Raw genomic sequence first — 18,839 nt, forward strand, 5'->3', positions numbered from 1 at the left:
TGTTATTTTCATGCCAAGCTAACTGAATCATATGAGACCAAATTAGTGGCCAGGACTAGCTGGTGCCATGCAGTGGTGAATAAGCTTGTTAGCCCACTTGGGAGCAGGGAGCTAGTTTGCAAGACTCCAGTTAACAGTTTAAAAAGGAATTTTTTTGCACTGTTTTCATCTTTGACCCATTCACTGTATTTTATTCACAAGTCTCTGTTTTAGTTAAACTTACACTGTAATGTCGCATAATCTGATGAGGTATTTCTTAATATTGTAAGATGCACAAAGACTTGTGATTTCACTCCATCTCCAGGACATCTTGTCCTACAGAGGTCTTTCAGTACTCACAGTTAATACTTTATATTGTCCAGGGCTTTCTGTAGTTTACTTGATATTTATGTGATGGGAATCATTATAGTGGATGATTTAAATAACTCCTTTAAAAATAAAAATTCCAGGGTGCTGAAGAGATGGCTCAGTGGTGACTCAATGGTTAGGAGCACTTGCTTCTCTTGCAAAGGACCTGAGTTCACATCTCAACATGCTTTTGTGTAACCTATTTAAAAGTGTAGATCCAGTGAAAGATTTCACACACACATACACACACACACACACACACACACACACACACACACACTGAAGTAGCATACTTAAAGATTTTACTGACTAAGCAGATCATTAAAGCTGAGAAGTGTGGTAGGAGATAGCTTAGTAGCAGAGCTAAACAAAAACAAACTAGGGAAATCCTGAGAATTCGTGTGGTAAACTGCAGTTATTTGTATTTGCTTAATTAAATAATTAAAGGACACTTTATTGGAGAAAATAAAGTATCACAAGCCCTAGTGTACAGTTTACTAAGCTTCATGTCCAGTTAGAGCACAGGTGAGTTGTCTCTGGAGTCACAGAGGGGAGCTCCTGAGATGTAGGGGTGGTGTTCCTGCCTTCCATCATCTTCTACCCCAGTAAGAACACTGAGCATGAAAACTCAATAAATCTGTAAGCATTTTCAGAATGTCCTACGTACACTTTCAGAATAGCCATTCATATAAAGGCTATTCCTTGGTTGGATAAGTTTGAACTTGTTTAAGTGAGCAAATCCTCTTCTCTCTGGAAGTTTAACAATGGAAAGTAAATAAACTAGATACATATTACTTCTATTCACCAACCCATGCCTGTGCTTGAACATAAATTAGACGTATTCCTCTTTTGATCTTAGTATATCTAAATGGAAAACATTTGACTCAATTTTGAAATTTAAAAAAATGAGTAATGCTGAATAGAAGTATTAAAAACAACATATAAGAATTACTTGTATCTCATTTGTGACTAACTTAAGAATCATGTGTCCTTAGTCATCGCATGATTATATTGGAAGCCTTGCAGTATGCTGTTGTAGGAAGGGGCTCAGCTGTGGGAGATCTGTAGGGGATAGTCAGCTAAGAGGCTTTTCTTGGGTTTTCAACTGCTTGTTGGCAGCGTTTCCTGAGAATATCAATGTCTCCTGGAAGAATATAAAGGGGATATGAAAATATTTTAATTTTATCCTGCTGTGGTGTTAGATTTCTTTTTCTCTCAATTGAGACAGATATCACTGTACTTTCCAAAGGGCAGAGATGTCCAGCTGATGACTGTAGGATTTGGGACATTGCTATGTTTACAATACAATGCAGATGTCTAAATGTACAGTTAAAGGACAATGTCTTTCTACCAAGGTATTGAATCTATAGGTCAAAGTTTCATACTGTATTTGATTTTGTAGTGCTAAGAAATACAGAAGCACATTGTTTTTCTTTCCTTGAAGTGAACAGTTGCTCTACTTTTTTCTTCTGTCTATACCGATTAATCTGGAAACTCTTAAAATAATGAAACACTTGAGCTGGAGAGATGGCTCAGAGGTTAAGAGCACTGTCTGGTCTTCCAGAGGTCCTGAGTTCAATTCCCAGAAATTACATGGTGGCTCACAACCATCTATAATGTGATCTAATGCCCTCTTCTGTCAGGCAGGCACACATGCAGGCAGGATGGTACATAATAAATAAATAAATAAATAATCCCTTTTAAAAAAGGATGAAACACTCTTTCAGTACATCGAGCTCTCCATTTAAGTTCTAAACATTCTTGATGGAATGTTCTATCTTCATTGTTTTAATATGAACTATGCTTTCTAGTCTGTCATCTAGACGTCTCCTCGAGCACCTGGGTCACTGTATTAACCCTCTCACTGGAGTTGATTGCCTCACCTTCAGCCCCTGCTCCAGTAACTGCCTACTTGGTGGATTTCCCTGTTATGATGAAGCCTGTTGGAAAATACCTTCTCTTCTGCTCCTTGATAGTATTTGAAATGTATTGCAGCATTGTCTTTTACTGCCCTGTGAGGTATTGGCAGGAAGTCCAATGCTGTCTTAATTTCTGGACATTTGTGTCTGCTCTTTCTTTCTCAGGGCACCTCTAAGATCCTTGATCTGCTGGAATCTCAAGGACTATGGAAATATGCCTCATTTTTTATCCAGTGAATTTAATGTGTTTAGATCCTTTTAATTTGGGAATTCACCTCCTTCACTTCTAGAAATTTGTCTTTTTAAAAAAAAATCTTATATCTCTTTTGCTGGAAATATGAATTATTTTAATATTGACCCTCCTAATCCTCTTAGTTTTCCCTTTTCATCTCATTTTATTTTTATTTAAAAAAAATATATATTTGGATTATAGTTTAATTACATCATTTTCCTATTCCCTTTGTTCCATAGTCTCCCATATATATTTCCTGCTTTCTTTCAAATTCATGTTCTCTTTTTCTTTAATTGGTGGTGGTGGTGGTGGTGGTGGTGGTGGTGGTGGTGGTGGTGGTGGTGGTGGTCTGTGTTCCTAAATACATAATTACAGAATGCTCAGTATGTATAATGTCAGTTGAATATACACGTTTTCAGAGATGACCACTTGGTGTTGGATAACTAGGAAGACTTTCTTCTGCTCTCAGCTTTCCTTAGTTGCCTGAAGTTCTTTGTCTAGGGTTGGGACCTCATGAGCTTCCCCACTTCCACTTTATCATGTCTGTTGGCATTGCCCTTGTTCAAGTCATGTTTACGAAGCGTGTTGGTGAGACTTCATTCATGAGTATAGCTCCTGACATTTCTAGGAGACACGGCCTCACAGCAAGTTCTCTGCTCCTCCAGCTTGTACAGTCTTTCTGCCCCATCTTTCACAGTGCTCTCTGAGCCTTGGGTGCACAAACTGTACTAGTTGGGACTGGGCTTCACGTCTCAGCACTTTGATCAGTGTGGTTTTCTGTCCTGGTCTCTGTTGCAAAGAGAGACTTCCTTGATGGGAGTTGGAAGCTACACTTATCTGTGGGTGTAAGGACTAATATTTAGAAAGTAGTTAGGGATTCTGCTGTTTTTCGTTTTGTCTTGTTTTTCGAGACAGGGTTTCCCTGTGTAGCCTTTGCTGTCCTGGACTCGCTTTGTAGACCAGGCTGGCCTCGAACTCACAGTGATCTGCCTGCCTCTGCCTCCTGAGTGCTGGGATTAAAGGCGTGCGCCACCACGCCCGGCGATTCTGCTGTTTTTAAAAGGGAGCTTGTAGGTTCTCCTCCAAGATCCGTGAACTTCACCATCTCTGTATATTTGGCTAGGTTTCCAGTACCAGGTACAGTTTCCCTCTGGTTGAGCGGGTCGTAACGATTAGGGAGCTGATGGTTACTGCTAAGATGCACATGCAGCTATTGCACCGCTAGTACTCTCTTACCATGATGATCATTGTTGGGTTCGTAGGCGTCATAGGGCTGTTGGTTGCTTCCCTCCTTAAAGCTGGCATGGAACTTTCTGGTACCATAGTAGCTGGTCCTCAGAGAAGAGGCTTTCCGGCCACACCCAGATCTAGGCTTCTGGGGCCTCTGTTCAAAGAGCCTTCAGCAGTAGGGACTCACCTTCCTCCTCTGGAGGACAATCAAGGGCAATAGCAGGCGCCTATATGTAATGTTTTGTGTGTCTCATAGACAACCCTGACCAACAACTCAAAGAGGGTGTCTCATGCCTCGGGCTGAATTGTTGTTAGATTGTCTGTGGCTCTCGGGAGGAGCCTTTATTATCAGCCTGAGAGATTTTATTTAATTATGTGTGCATATTTATACACCAACTTAATGTACCCTAGGTATTTTAGATGGACAGTTAGTAGTGTGATTTCTTATGACTTATTCAGGTATCCCTTGTTATTCTCTGCCCTTCTTCTTCTTCTGTGTTTATTTTTCCCTTCCTCCCTAATTCTTTTTCCTACTTTTTCTCTCTTTTCCTACTTCCCCCTCCAGATCACTTGTTCCCTAATATTCTCCTCTTTATTGGCCCATCTCCCTACGCTGTCTTTCTACTTTTTTTTTTCTTCAATTGCATCTTCCAGTCTTGATAATATACTTTTATTTCTGATGTCATGTTTGCAGTTTCCATACTTTTTTATGTGACACTTTTGTTCTTCCTTCCTGAGTGTAGGCTCATTTGTTGTGGTTGTTTCTAAGGTTTCTTGTCCCTAGTTATCTTCTCTTCTGAGTACCTCAGCTTCCCTACTGTCCATAAATGTAAAGTTCTCTGATTCACCTTGAAAAACAAACAACAAAAGCCTAGCATTGAGGAGAGGCAGTGCTCAAATCCCTGTGATGTCATGTTGGAGTATTGTCCATGGTGTGTGTGTGTGCGCATGCACAGTGCGTGTGAAGACCAGAGTTCCCTACCATTTTTTAAAATAAGATTTTTCTTTTGTTTATTAGTTATTCGGGAAATTCATACATGTATTTTGATCATTTTTACCCCTCTTCCCCAACTCCTCCCAGAGTAATCTTTTCCTACCCGTTCAATTTTGTGTCTTTAAAAAAAATTCATCAAATATAGGTTGCGACCCATACATTTGGAAATGTGGCCTCCACTGGAGTGTGGCAGACCTACTCTGAGAGGTAGTGTTCAAACTCTTGAGTTGTGCCGTGGATCTAGGATTCCTTAAATGAAGGTACTAATGTTCTTGCTTCAGTCTCACCTTTAGTCCAACTTCAAGGGCATGGTGTGTGTGTGTGTGTGTGTGTGTGTGTGTGTGCGTGTGTGTGTGTGTGTGTGTATGTCCATGGTGTGTAATGTTCTTTGAGAATTTTGATATATTTTGATCATTTTCTAGTTAGTTACTATTGCAAACCTACAAAAACATCGTTAGTACTGATAGGTTTTTGGTTTTTTTTTTTTCCTTCACATTTTGTTATTTTCCTAAGATAAGAATGCAGTAGAAATGTCTGGACAGATCTTGCTTTCTAAAATGACCATACCAGGCTGAGTTTGTAAACTAGTGGCAGACTGCATGTCTACTATGTGTAAGACTCTGGCACCTCAACACCACAAAACCAAACAAGCCCCGCTGAGTGCTAGCAGGGCGTGTGCTGGTCTAGCTTATTGTAGTCATTGTGTCCTTGCTGGTATCAACATAGACGTCTCCTCCCCAGGCTACAGAAAGGAGCTCAAGCACAAGTGTATTAAAGTTCCATAGGGGAAAAAAAATGAGTGAGCAGTCTGTAAATCTTGGCAGCAATGGGTGGGTGTAGGGCAGGGGAGAGAGGAGAAGAGAGAAGGCCGTGCCTTTTGAGTTGGGATGCGGGATGGGTGGTGTGCGCAGCAGTGGAGGCTGGCAAGTGGAGGCTGGCAGTGGAGGCTGGCAAGAAGCTGCATAGCAGAGGGGAAGAAGAGACTTCAGAAGGAGAGTAAGAAAGCCTGCAGTGCCACAGAAAGCATGCCTAGGATTTTGACTGGGATCCAAAAGAAAATGATAGAAAGAAAAGTTAAAGTTATATTGTCCCGAGTTGGAACTCAGAAAAACAGATAGGCTCGGCAGTGTTCCATATGGGAAGCCCCATACACAGCAGCCTGAAAGTCTTTGACAAGCTGAAAATAGAAAGTTCGCCTCTTTTATACAAACAGATTTTTAAATAGCCTCCAACAAGATGGAAGTAAGTGGTGTTCTGACAATTACTTTGAGTGTTTCAAAAATTAAGTAACACCAATACTCATTATTTTAATTGGAAAATAAAGAATATAGAGATTACTATAAATTAGTTGCTAGCGATGATGTCATTCATGTTTAACATTTTGATAATTGTGGGTGTGCTTGTTTAAAGGGAAGAACATAATCACCCTCCTTAAAACCAAACAAAAAAACAGGAATAGTGGACCAGACGTGGTGATACAGATCTTTGATCCCAGTTCTTGAGAGGTGCAGGAAGGCAAATCTTGTGAGTTCCAGGCCACCCAGGCTACATAGTGCAACCCTGTCTCAAAATAAGTAAATAAATAAAATAAAAACAATAGACACTCAACAAAATTAGAAATAGGGCCACCAAGATGGCTAAGCAGGGTAAGGCACTTTTTAAAAAAATAGTTCTATGGTAAACACCAATGGAAATGATGCATTTAATTAGCCATTCCCCTATGAATGAACCCTTCCTTAACCAACGTGGCTTTTAAATGCATTTTAAAACTTCAGGTGGATACAGACAAGAGCGGTGAAGTGCGACTTATAGAGCTGGATGCGTCTTTCAAAAGTGAACACACTGTTTTTGTGACACCACCTGAGATCCCCCATCTACCCAATGGTGAAGAGCCCCCATTACTGTACAGGTATTCAAGAAACAGTGTATGCGATTGACAGAGAAGCAATCCATCGTCTGTGGCATAGCTTTCTAAGCACTGTGGTATTTTCAAAAGTACAAACTTTACAGATCTCTGATTTTTAGGTGGTAAGCAAGCCTATCCCATGTCCATTATTAAGTTTTGAGGCATAGACAGAAAAAAAAATACATAAGCTTGGATAGTTCTCTAATTCTTTTTAAGTATCCCTGTCAGTACTGGCTAAATAAGTAGACCAGACAAATACTCATTTGTAGCACTTTTATTATAAAATTTTGATTTTTACTTTTCACTAAAAGCAATTTCATCACTCCTACTCCCTCTTTAATGCCACACACACATTGATTAATTTAGCTAATTTACAAAAAGAGTACAGATATAATTTAGGCTCATTATCTGTTGCCTTAATTTGTATGATACACAATTTTAAACTTCGTTTTTTATGAATTTTTATTTTTAAGACATGAAATTTTAGACTTGTTGACACTGTTGTTAATTTGGAAATTTTGTAAGAGACTGCTATATAGACTTAAATGATGCATTATTTCTGCATTCAAATCTAGTGGGAAAGAAAAAGTCCTGAGTACAGTAAAATATCAGCCGTGTGGGAGATAGATTTGTTGTCTTGTTTTCAGTGCTGTATACACCCTTTTTTTTTATCCAAGATTGTATTTCCTCTTATATTTTAAATTGTTTTCATTCTTCAGTAATACTTTATTTAAAGATTCTAGAACTATTTCATATCTGTAATTCATTGAATCATAGGTTGTTTTTCTTTCTTCCAAAAGTGAGATCCTAAACCCACTAGCTAACCTCATAAGCCAATGAGATAATGAGAGAACCTAACTCAGTGTGCTGATAGGTTACATCTACAGCAGCTGTTTCCTTGTTTGTTTGGATGTTGGGTTGGGTTGGTTTTTCAAGACGGGGTTTTTCTGTATAGCTCTGGCTGTCCTGGACTTGCTTTGTAAAACAGACTGGCCTTGAACTCACAAGAGATCCGCCTGCCTCTGCCTCTTGAGTGCTGGGATTAAAAGTGTACATCACCACTGCCCCACCTGTTTCCATTTTTTTGAGAGTATAAATTAAATCTTTCTGAGATAGAATTCCTCTGTATAGCCTTGGCTGTCATGGAATTCACACTGTAGACCAGGCTGGCTTCAAACTCACAGAGATCCTCCTGCCTCTGCCTCCCAAGTACTGGGATTAAAAGCTTCTGCCACCACCCAGCAAATATCTTAATTCAGTGCAACAGCATTTGGCTGTCTTATTTGAAAGAATATTGTTTCATGATCCCTTTACCACCAACAACATATGCAACACATATGCATATTAGCTAATTTTAAAAATTTGCTGGATTTGCTTTAGAATTTGAAACCAAGTTCAGTAATATGTGTTTCCTCTTTTATTACCAGATATATTGAGATTGCATTTATAAAAATAATGTTAAAAATACCAATATTTACTTGTTGAATATATCTTATAATCTGGTAGTTATCTGGTCATAATTCTTCCAGCTAGTATCAATCTTTCTGTAGTTGAAAAGTAATTTCTTCTTCCCTGAAACAGCTATAATGGATTTCCAGTTCTCAGGAACAATTTATTTGAGAGGCCTGAAGGACTTCTACAAGCACGAAAGAACAAGCTGCCTTCAAAACCAAGCAGTCCTAGTAGCCCTTCTCCCATGTTCAGAAGAACAAAACAGGTGCTTTGGAAACTCTTTGTGCCCCATGTAGTCAAATATTAGACAAGGAGTAAATACGAAGCTCATCTTCCCTTGGTAACCTTTATTACCCAGATGAATGTAATTTGTAGTAATCTGACCTAGAACTTTATATATTATATGATACAAATTCAAGAGGAGAATTTAAAATATATTAGCTACCAACAAGCTTTATACAAGCCTGTGACTGTCTGTGTTCACCATTCAGTTTAATAAGAATGCTGCCTTGGATTTCTTTCTAGGAAATCAAATCAGCCCATAAGATTGCGAAGAGGTATTCTTCTATCCCTCAGATGTGGTCTCGGTGTCTGCTGCGTCACTGTTATGGATTGTGGTTTATTTGTCTCCCAGCTTATGTGAAGGTTTGTCATTCCAAAGTCAGGGCTCTGAAAACAGCATATGATGTGCTTAAAAAAATGCAGCTGAAGAAGATGGACCCACCTGATGAGGTGATAGCATGTGTTCCCAGATGTGTTGTTTTGGATGCCTGTGCAGCACAGTGTCTGTTTCTGTACACCTCTCAACTTGTGTTGCAGGTGTGCTACCGCATTCTCATGCAGCTCTGTGGACAGTATGACCAGCCTGTGCTTGCAGTTCGTGTGCTTTTCGAAATGCAGAAAGCTGGCATTGACCCCAATGCAATCACTTACGGGTATTACAATAAGGTAATTGTTTTGATTTAATGAGGAAAAGTGCTGTTTTTGTCATTTCAGACGTCAATTTAGACCGAAGCAATCAGGGGTTATTTGGCATTTATTTTAGAATGCTCAGAATATTTTTCATAAATTAGGACTTTTTTGTTTTCTTTAGTGTTAGACAATCTAATCTACTTTTATCTTCTTTAGCTTAATTCAAAAGATAGTATATGTTCATTTATGAAAATTGTTTTGCTAATTAGGCATTTTTAAATTAATAGGCTGTTTTGGAAAGTACGTGGCCTTCAAGAAGTCGCAGTGGCTATTTTCTTTGGACAAAAGTAAGAAATGTTGTTTTAGGAGTTGCACAGTTCAAAAGAGCTTTAAAGAAACATCCACACTTACCACAGACAGCTCTCTCAGGTAATTAAAGGGTTATAAGGTAATGGTTTACTTTTTAAAAACTAATTGGGTATACTTTATATTTTTAGAAAATTTTAAGTACTTTAAAATACTGCATATTTTCTGAGTTTCATTACCTACCAGTACATTTTCATAAAAGTTGACTTAAGCACGGTGCCTGGTACCAGAAGTCTTCTGGATTTGGATTATTTTAGAGTTGTAGTGTTTGTTAATGTGTAATGACCACATGGAAGGCAGGAACCAAGCCACTCCTGTTCCATGTAGAACTTACACACACAGCTGTATGCTCATTTCATGGGTGTCAATGATGTGCCTGAGCCTTGATATGATCTACCATATGATGTCAGCTGTGGAATTTTCTGCATGTGTTGTCATGTTCGAACATAAAATGTTTTAGGTTTTAGGCTTTCAAATTAAGGCAATCCTACCTGTATTAGACACTTTTTCCCATTTTAGAAGACACTAGATTCCTCTTTTCTCCAGTTGTTAAATTATGAATCTTTCATGATCTTATTTAGTAGTCATTAGTAATTCACAGTAGATTCTCTGTTAGCTGTATTTTGCTGAGTGTGTGGCATTTTTCACATTGGCTGCATAACAGGTTACAAACTCTAACAACAAAATGCTGTCAAACTGGGTTCTTAAGCAGATGGCAGTGATCTGATGCTGTCAGCCATGGTACCATGGATAGTGATGATGGGACACACATTGTGGCACCATATGGGTTTAACCAAAGTATCCAAAATATCTGCTACTGACGATGGAGCTGTACAAGTTTGTGTATGCTACTGTATACATTTATTATAGTACATTTGTAGCTATATTTGCTAGTCTGTGTCTTTAATTTGTTTTCAATGACATGTTTAACTGTTATTTTTTATTTCCTATTATACAGTTAACATTAAATTTAATTGCTGTATGTAGCTCTCTTCATTATTTATTTGAGAGGCTACAGGGTACTTAATTCAAGTATTTAGTTTAGTTCATGATAATCCAATTAACTCTAGGTAGCCACAAAACTCTTCGCCATTTTAGGGGGTGCTTTTGGGGCGCAGACAGGGGATCAAATCCGTATATCCTGGGCAATGGCTCTACCAATGAGCTGTATTCCCAGCCCCTTGGTGTGTCAACTTTCTTGGACAGATTTTCTTTTTAAGAGATCCTATCTGTGTTTCTGAGTTAATAGTACTACACCAGTGTCAGTTTGCTCTGGTCCTGGAGGGTATGGTTAGGAGAAATTGGGAAATGGAACCACCAAGAACTTCTGGAGATTTTTTTTTTTTTTCAAATTTTGAATCTAACTTTTTTAAAAGAAAAAAAAATTCAATTCTAGCAGTGACTAGTGACTATGACATTGCTTTCATTAAAATATAGTTACTTAAAATTATATATCCTCTGCCATATAGAAGCCTACCTTTTTTGTTTGTTTGTTTTGCTTTGTTTTGAGACAAAGTTTTTCCATGTAGCCCTGACTGTCTTGGAACTCACTTTGTAGACCAGGCTGGCCTCAAACTCACAGAGATCCACCTGCCTCTGCCTCCTGAGTGCTGGGATTAAAGACGTGTGCCACCAGGCCCAGCATCTTAAGAGTAATTTTAACACATTATATGTTTCTTATCCCTATAAATTTATACTCATGTGTAGTTCTATAATTATCCAATTGAGTTTTGAGAAAAATTACTTTTCAGTGAAGTTAAAGGAACCTGACTTTGTGGCAGAATCATTAGACAGTGAGTTTCAGTGACCTATGTGTGCATATTTAGTTATGACTTCCCTGCAAATTTCCCTTCTCCGTTGCTTAGTTAGATCTCAGGCCAGACAGTGGCACACACCTTTAATCCCAGCAGAGTCAGGTGAATCTCTTTGAGGCCAGCCTAATTTACATAGTGAGTTCTAGGCCAGCCAGGGCTGTGTGATAGCCTAGCTTAAAAAAAAAAAAAAAAAAAATCAGGGGCTGGAGAGATGGCTCGGAGGTTAAGGTCCTAAGTTCAATTCCCAGCAATCACATGGTGGCTCACAACCATCTGTAATGAGATCTGGTGCCCTCCTCTGGAATGTAAGTGTACATGCAGGCAAAACACTGTACATAATAAATAAATCTTAAAAACAGAACAAACAAACAAACAAAAAACTCAGGCTTTTACCTAGAATGATGACGGACTTGAGTGAAGAATATGTAGTTGTCTGGTTTTGGTTCCCACAAAGTAATGTAAATGTAAACATTTATTTGATTGCAGTGTAGAACCAAAAGTAAATTGCCTAGAAGTGAGCCCTTACATTAGTGGAGGTGGGTTCTGGGTAGCTAACAAAATAATGCTTTTGATTAGAGATTATCCTGAAGAAGTTAATAAGGAAATCCAAACACTAATGTGTGGCATCTCATTCTAGTTGGTTTCACTAAAGAACTTTGTCAGGTGTTGTGGGGCTGCCGCCACTCACCTGTATGGTTTGCTGTCACAATCCCTACCTCATCCTTTCAGCAGGCAACAGTCAGGCCCCTATTGGGGTGCTGTCACTCAGGACAGGACCCAGGAGTGTTCATTCAAGGTGTTGTGTTGGCCTAGGGACTTTTGCAGTTGACCAGTCTTCTGTCTGATCATTTAATTTGCTGTAGGATATACGCGCAAGGAAAGCTTGTGATAAGCAGGATAGTGTTTGTTTCTCTTCTTCCAGGGGCCCGGTCTGATCTCCAATACACTTCACTATCTAAGGTCGGTGTCAGGAGAGAGGATACATCTACTGAGGCCACTCCAGGGGGAAAGGACAAAAAAGGGAGCGACTCTAGTTCCTGTAGGTATTGATTGTTGGTTTTATGTAAAATGGTGAGCTTACATGCTTAGAAAATAAAGATAACTTTTAAATATAAAAGTACTAGTTTTACCGTCTATCTTCCTGTGTATTTATCTTTCTTCTCATTGATTCCTCTTTACCACCTAATACTTTCACCCAAAAGCATTGTATAGCAATTGGTGAAACATTCTCCAAGCAAATCTATTAAAGTGTTAAACTACTTGTAGTAAAAATGCCTTTTTTTAAACAGAGCTCTTTTTCTGAGGATTAATACTACTGTCTTAGTTAGGTCTGTTATTGGCTGTGATAAGACACCATGACCAAAAACAACTCGGGGAGAAAAAGGTTTATTTGGCTTACACATCTCACGTTAAGTCCATTGAGGGAAGCCAATGTGGGAACAAGTGGGCAAGAACCTGGAGGCAGGAGCTGATGCAGAGGTCGTAGAGGGGTGCTGCTCACTGCCTTGCTCCTCATGGCTTCTCCACCTGCTTTCTTACAGAACCCAGGACCACCAGCCCAGGGATGGCCCCACTCACGACAGGCTGGGCCCTCCCACATCATTACCTAATTAAGAAAATGCCCCACAGGCTTGTCTACAACCTGACCTTATGGAAACATTTTCTCAGTTGCGGCTCCCTCCTCTGAGATGACTCTAGCTTGTGTCAAGTGACATAAAACTAGCAGGCACAATACTTTTATTTAAAGTTTCTTAATGAATTTTGATTAAATTTCCTCTTTTCTTCCCACTCTAAAATCTTTTACAAGCAAAGAGAAAATAAAAAATTCTGTGTGAGCCTTCTGTATGACCAGTTCTTCATAATTTGATCCACACTTTAAGTGAAATGACTTGTTTGTGGTTGACAAGTGTGTAGAGAAGCAGTTAGTATAATCTTATCACCAATTTTCAGTTTGAAACATGTAAGACTAAACGCTTCTCTTTATACATCCTGCAGCATATACAAGCTTAATTTTGTTAACATTTTTATTTTCACCTTTATAGTGTCAGAGAATGAGAGTGCAAAGGGAAGTGCTGACTGCCTTCCTACTTTCAGTTACCAAAGTTCTTCCACTATAGTTCGCCTCAACGGAGTCAGTAACGACAGTGCTGATAAAATATCTGGAGAATGTGAGGGTAAGTTGAATAATATACACTTGCTATATGCAGAATGAAATATATCTGTGTCTACTAGATATGTATTTTTTAATGTTTTAAGATTACGTATTATTTGTCTATGTGCTACGTACAGCCATGTGTGTAGGTCAGAGGACAATTTGTGAGAGACAGTTTTTCACCTGTGAGTCCCTGTAATTGAATGCAGGTAGTCAGAATCCGTGGTAGATATCCTTACCCACTGCACTATCCACTGTCCCCAGTGAATATTTATCTTTTAAAATCTTAATATACTAGAATTATCTTTAGAATATATTTGTGTGCCCTCTCCCAGTAAAATTTAGGAGCTTGGGTTTTGTGTTTTATAACATATTTGCTCAAGCTTTTATTATAACAAGGTATAAGGACACAACTGCAGCCTAAGTGCTGCCTTTTGAGTTTGGACTATTTAGAATTTTCAGAAGGGAAGGTATGCAAAAAGGGAGAGGAGAGCAGTGACTCTGACGGAACCATGTGCCTAGCTAACTTTTCAATGAACCATACGCTTTTGTAATCTAATATAGTTCCTGTTTATTCAGAGACAACCTAGATAGTCTTTCAGATAGTTTAAGAAACTAGTACCCATGGCCATGGTGGTGCAGGCCTTTAATCCCAGCACTTAAGAGGCCAGGGCAGGTGAATCTCTGAGTTTTTGGTCTCCTGATCTACTTAGCATGCTCCAGCAGCCCAGGCTACTTAGTGAGATGGTGACTCAAAAAAAAAAAAAAAAAAAGACAACAATCAGTGTTTTTATTTTAGAAAATATTTTCATGCTGGATGCAATGATGCACATCTGTGATCCCAGCACTTGGGGAAGCAGAGGCAGGAGGATCTCTGAGAGTTTAAGTCCAGCCTCATCTACAAAGTGAGCCCAGGACAGCCAAGGCTACACAGAGAAACCCTGTCTTGAAAAAAAAAAAAAACACAAAACAAAAATATTTCATATTACAATACAGAAATTACTATATTAAAACAAATGTAAAGATACTTAGTTTATACGTATAGTCAAAAAAAGATTTGAAGAATTAAAAATAAATTAAACTTGTGGATAAAATTAATCTAGTTACCATTAGTTTGATTTGGTATTTGGAACTTGTTTTCCATTGTAATAAGGAGTTGGCTTAGACTCTCAAGTTCATTTACATAGTTACCGCTGTGCAGCTGTTACTTAATTTAATAAACTTATTACTGTTAAAATGTAAATCTTAATTGGTAAGTTTTTCTTTTCTGATCTATGTACTCTAATGCCTAGAAACATAGCCTTTCTGATTAGACAAATCTGAGTCCGAGTCTGTTACTGAAGAGCTGGGTAATCTTGGCTGAATAGTTCCTCTCTCTGTATGTCTGCTGTATCTGCTCTGCGTGTTGGAACATTTACAGCAACAATAGCAGTAAACTGCCTAAAGTGGGGCCTGCCGAGTACCAGGCAGCCATGAGCACCTGCTGTTTTCATTCCCATCACTAGTATTTTAAATGTTTACGATGACATGTTTGCGTATTACATTTTCAAAGCTGAAAGCACGTTTCTTATTTTTCAGGAAGTACACCTGAGCTGCTCTTAATGCCATCTCTTGAAGATACAAATGAAGCACAAAACATGCAAAGCAGATGCTTCAGGAAAAGACATAAAAGTGATGACGAATCTCATTTGCAGCAGCAAATGGCCTGGGGAAATAGGAACCGTAATCTTAGTGGTGGAGTACTGATGGGCTTTATGCTGAATAGAATTAACCAGGAAACAAACCCTGGAGCTATGGTTGAAAAATTAGGAGCTGATGCAAAAATTCTTTCAAATGTTATCTCAAAAAGCACACGACCAAATAGTCTTGATATTGGGAAGCCACCTGTAAGGTCAAAAAGAGACAGCCTGGAGGAGGAGTCCAGTGACGACGGCGGCACGCCCTTGGATGGCTCGCACTGTCTGGGTAAGGGGGATTCTCCTGGTATTTTTGACTTAGAAGATTTAGACACTGAAGCAGATGGAGCAAAAGTGGGATGTGTCGCTGCACAAAATCCTAAGAGGCTCCAGCGTATGAACAGCAGCTTTTCAGTAAAACCTTCTGAAAAGACAGATGTTGTCACGGGGTTTGATCCCCTCTCTCTTTTGGTTGCTGAGACTGAACAGCAGCAGAAAGTGGAAGAAGAGGAGGATGAAGATGATGATAGCAGGAGCATTGCAACTCCATCTGCTAGGCGCAATCTAGCTGAAGAAATCGAGATGTACATGAATAACATGAGCAGTCCTCTGACAAGCCGTACACCAAGCATCGATCTACAACGAGCATGTGATGATAAGTTAGCCAATAAGAAAAGTCCAACAATGGTCAAGGCCTGCAGAAGATCAAGCCTGCCTCCTAATTCTCCTAGGCCAGTGAGACTTACCAAATCTAAAAGTTACACCAAAAGTGAGGAGAGACCAAGGGATAGACTGTGGTCTTCGCCAGCCTTCTCACCCACTTGCCCATTTAGGGAAGGATCTCAAGAGACACTGGCCTATTCATCACCGTCATTTAACTTAGATACGTTGCTGGTACCTAAACTGGATGTTCTAAGGCACAGTGTGTTCTCTGCTGGGAAAGGAGTTGCGGAGAAAGCAAGCAAATGGTACTCAAGGTTCGCCATGTACACCACATCGTCAAAGGTGGGTTTGGTGGTATTTGCTACGATTTTTCCCAAGCTGCTTATACCTCAGCTGCTACTGAAAGCGTTATGAGTACATCTATCTAACATCCTCCTGAAATTCAGCTTATAAAAGACAATGAGGGTTTTTTTAAAGATTATTTTATTGTTGTTGTTGTTGTTGTTGTTGTTTTCAAGACAGGGTTTCTCTGTGTAGCCCTGGCTGTCCTGGACTCACTTTGTAGACCAGGCTGGCCTCAGACTCACAGAGATCCACCTGCCTTTGCCTCCCAAGTGCTGGGATGACAAACATGTGCCACTGTGCCCAGCCTAAGTTTTTTTTAATTGACATGCATGTATCTGTGTGCCTATGAGTTCATATGAAACATCTATGTGTAATTGCAGAGGCCAGAAAAGGATTTAGGATTCCTAGAAACTGTAGTTACAGACAGTTGTGAGCTGCCGTGTGGGTGCTGGGAACAAAACCCAGATCCTTTGCAAAAAGAGTTAATTGTCTTAATCACTGAACTATCTCTCCAGCCCCAAGGCAATTTTTTAAACTTGAGTATTAACCTGTTACAAGAACAATCCTAATTTCATTATTTCATTCAGAATATACATTTTTCTCAGTGTCCAGTCAAAAGTTACTGGCCAGGAGTATGCTATCTCCTCCTGGGTTGGATGAAGTATCTTGTAACAGACTTGTATTTATCCAAAGAACAAAAATGTTTACGTATATGTAGTATAGAAAGTATGTGTTGCTCCGAGTGTGGTGGTGCCCACCTTTAACCCCAGCACTTGGGAGGCAGAGGCAGGCGGATCTCTGTGAGTTGGAGGCCAGCCTGGTCTACAAAGCGAGTCCTAGGGAATAGCCTGCATTGTCTTTAAAACCAGCAACCACTTTCCCCGAGGAGATGCCAAGCAAGACAATGCTGATATTTCTCCAATGCCCGCCAGTTGCTGTCTTAGATGTCTAAGGAAGTTACTAGAAGGAGGTAAGCTGTACCACTAAAGAAGTAATTCATTCAAGTGGAATTCTGGGGAATGTGCAGGAATGGTTTTGAAGGGTGAGGGACAATGGGAAGACCCTAAACACAGGATTAGGCTGTGTTTTTCAGTGTGGACCCATTGGACAGACACTCTGAATTTAATATAAAAGCTTGAACAGTTAAAGTATTTGTCAAAAGATGGCCAGCTAGGAAGGAATGGGAGAGCCTGATATCTCCTTAGGAGTCCCATGGTGAGAAGAGCTAGCATCTGTGAGCTGCCAAAAGGGAGGAGCTTTGTTGACTAGGTTCCCCAGTCCTGACAGGCATATGTCTGGCGCTGAAGGTTCAGCTTGGTGGTAGAGCTCTTGGCTGGCATGCGCAAGGCCCTAAATCCAGTCCCCAGTAGTACTTCCCTCATTTCCCAGAAACTCTGTTCTAGTAATACAGGCAAATCATGGAAAACCTAGATTTGATTTTGTTTAGTCAGTGATTAAATCACAATAATCAGTTTTTACTTAGCACACACACACAAAATAAAGCTTTTCTTGAAGGAATAAAATACCTAGAGTCCTTATCAGAAATAGGTAATGGAAGCAAATGATCCCAATACTTGTATTAGGCTTTTGCTTTGCTTTCTGTTGCTGTGATAGAGACCATGACCAGAAGCAACTTAGAGAGGAAAGAGTTTGTTTGGCTTGCATGTTCCAATTACAGCCCATCACCAAACAGGGAAGTCAGGGCAAGAACTCAAGCAAGAACAGAGGCAGAAGCGATGAAGGAACACTTCTTACTGCCTTGATCTCCCTGAGTTGCTCTGCCTGCCTCGGGCCGGCACCCCCGGAGTGGCAGGGGCCCTCCAGCCTCATTGCCCACAGATTTACTATAGGCGAGTCTGATTGGAGGCATTTTCTAAATTGACGTCCTTCATCCCAGATAACTCTAGCTTGGGACAAGATTTGGAGCAAGGAGACAAAACAAATAAAAACCAAACCAAACTAAAACAACAACTACAACAAAAACTAGCACAAAAACCCAGTCTTTAAAAAAGCGCAACACAACAAAATAGTCAGACACTCACATCACCTGTAACTCCAGCTTCACGCAGGGTATGACACTTCTGGCCTCTTCAGGCACCTGTACTCATGTGTCCATACCATACATATAATTAAAAAATATTTTTTTTTTTTTGGTTCTTTGCACCTGGGGAAAAATCCTCGAGGTTGTACTCTAGCCTCTATATGTACTCATCCATATGTTTAATTTTTTTTTAACTTCAGCTGATAGGTGGATCCACTGTGATAACATAAGACCATTGCAGCCTACCCTATCTCCCCTTACTATAACTCCAGAAAAAATATAAAAGCAACTAAGGATCCTGCAAAGTAAGTAATAAATGATAGAGGTTCAAAGAAAGACCCTCACAGAGATGGGTTTTCTGTTTTTTCTTACCATACTTCTTTGGCCAAAGAACAGTATTGTGGGCCTCAGTAACTCTTAAATACTAAAACCACAGAAGAAACTTTTTTTTTTTTTTGAGACAGGGTTTCTCTGTGCAGCCTTGGCTGTCCTGGACTCACTCTGTAGACCAGGCTGGCCTCGAATTCACAGAGATCCACTTGCTTCTGCCTCCTGAGGGCCAGGATCAAAGGTGTGCACCACCAGGCCTGGCTGAGAACCCATATTTTATACACAAAATAATCAGGAAAAAGGCCTCTGTGGATTAAAGAATTGACAGGGATCTTATCCAAGTCTCAGCATAATCCTTGATCTGCACACATGAGGGTTAGATGCAGACTAACAGAGAAGACTGAGTGGAAACTACTTAAAAAGAACAAAACACAGAAAACGCAACCTGAATACAACTTA

At 39.7% G+C, this 18,839-nt stretch overlaps 1 protein-coding gene across 1 annotated transcript in view; it reads left to right on the plus strand.

Moving 5' to 3' along the window:
• Dennd4a (DENN domain containing 4A) overlaps positions 1-18,839 on the plus strand; it is a 75,101-nt gene that overhangs the window by 35,683 nt on the left and 20,579 nt on the right. The window contains exons 14-21 of the mRNA XM_051156684.1: positions 6,499-6,632; positions 8,211-8,346; positions 8,607-8,813; positions 8,901-9,029; positions 9,281-9,422; positions 12,096-12,212; positions 13,216-13,347; positions 14,904-16,006. Of these exons, the coding sequence (XP_051012641.1) occupies positions 6,499-6,632; positions 8,211-8,346; positions 8,607-8,813; positions 8,901-9,029; positions 9,281-9,422; positions 12,096-12,212; positions 13,216-13,347; positions 14,904-16,006 (2,100 nt within the window). The remainder of the gene's footprint in view (positions 1-6,498; positions 6,633-8,210; positions 8,347-8,606; positions 8,814-8,900; positions 9,030-9,280; positions 9,423-12,095; positions 12,213-13,215; positions 13,348-14,903; positions 16,007-18,839) is intronic.

Source organism: Acomys russatus, chromosome 14 (genome assembly GCF_903995435.1).
Source record: "Acomys russatus chromosome 14, mAcoRus1.1, whole genome shotgun sequence".
NCBI lineage: Eukaryota > Metazoa > Chordata > Mammalia > Rodentia > Muridae > Acomys > Acomys russatus.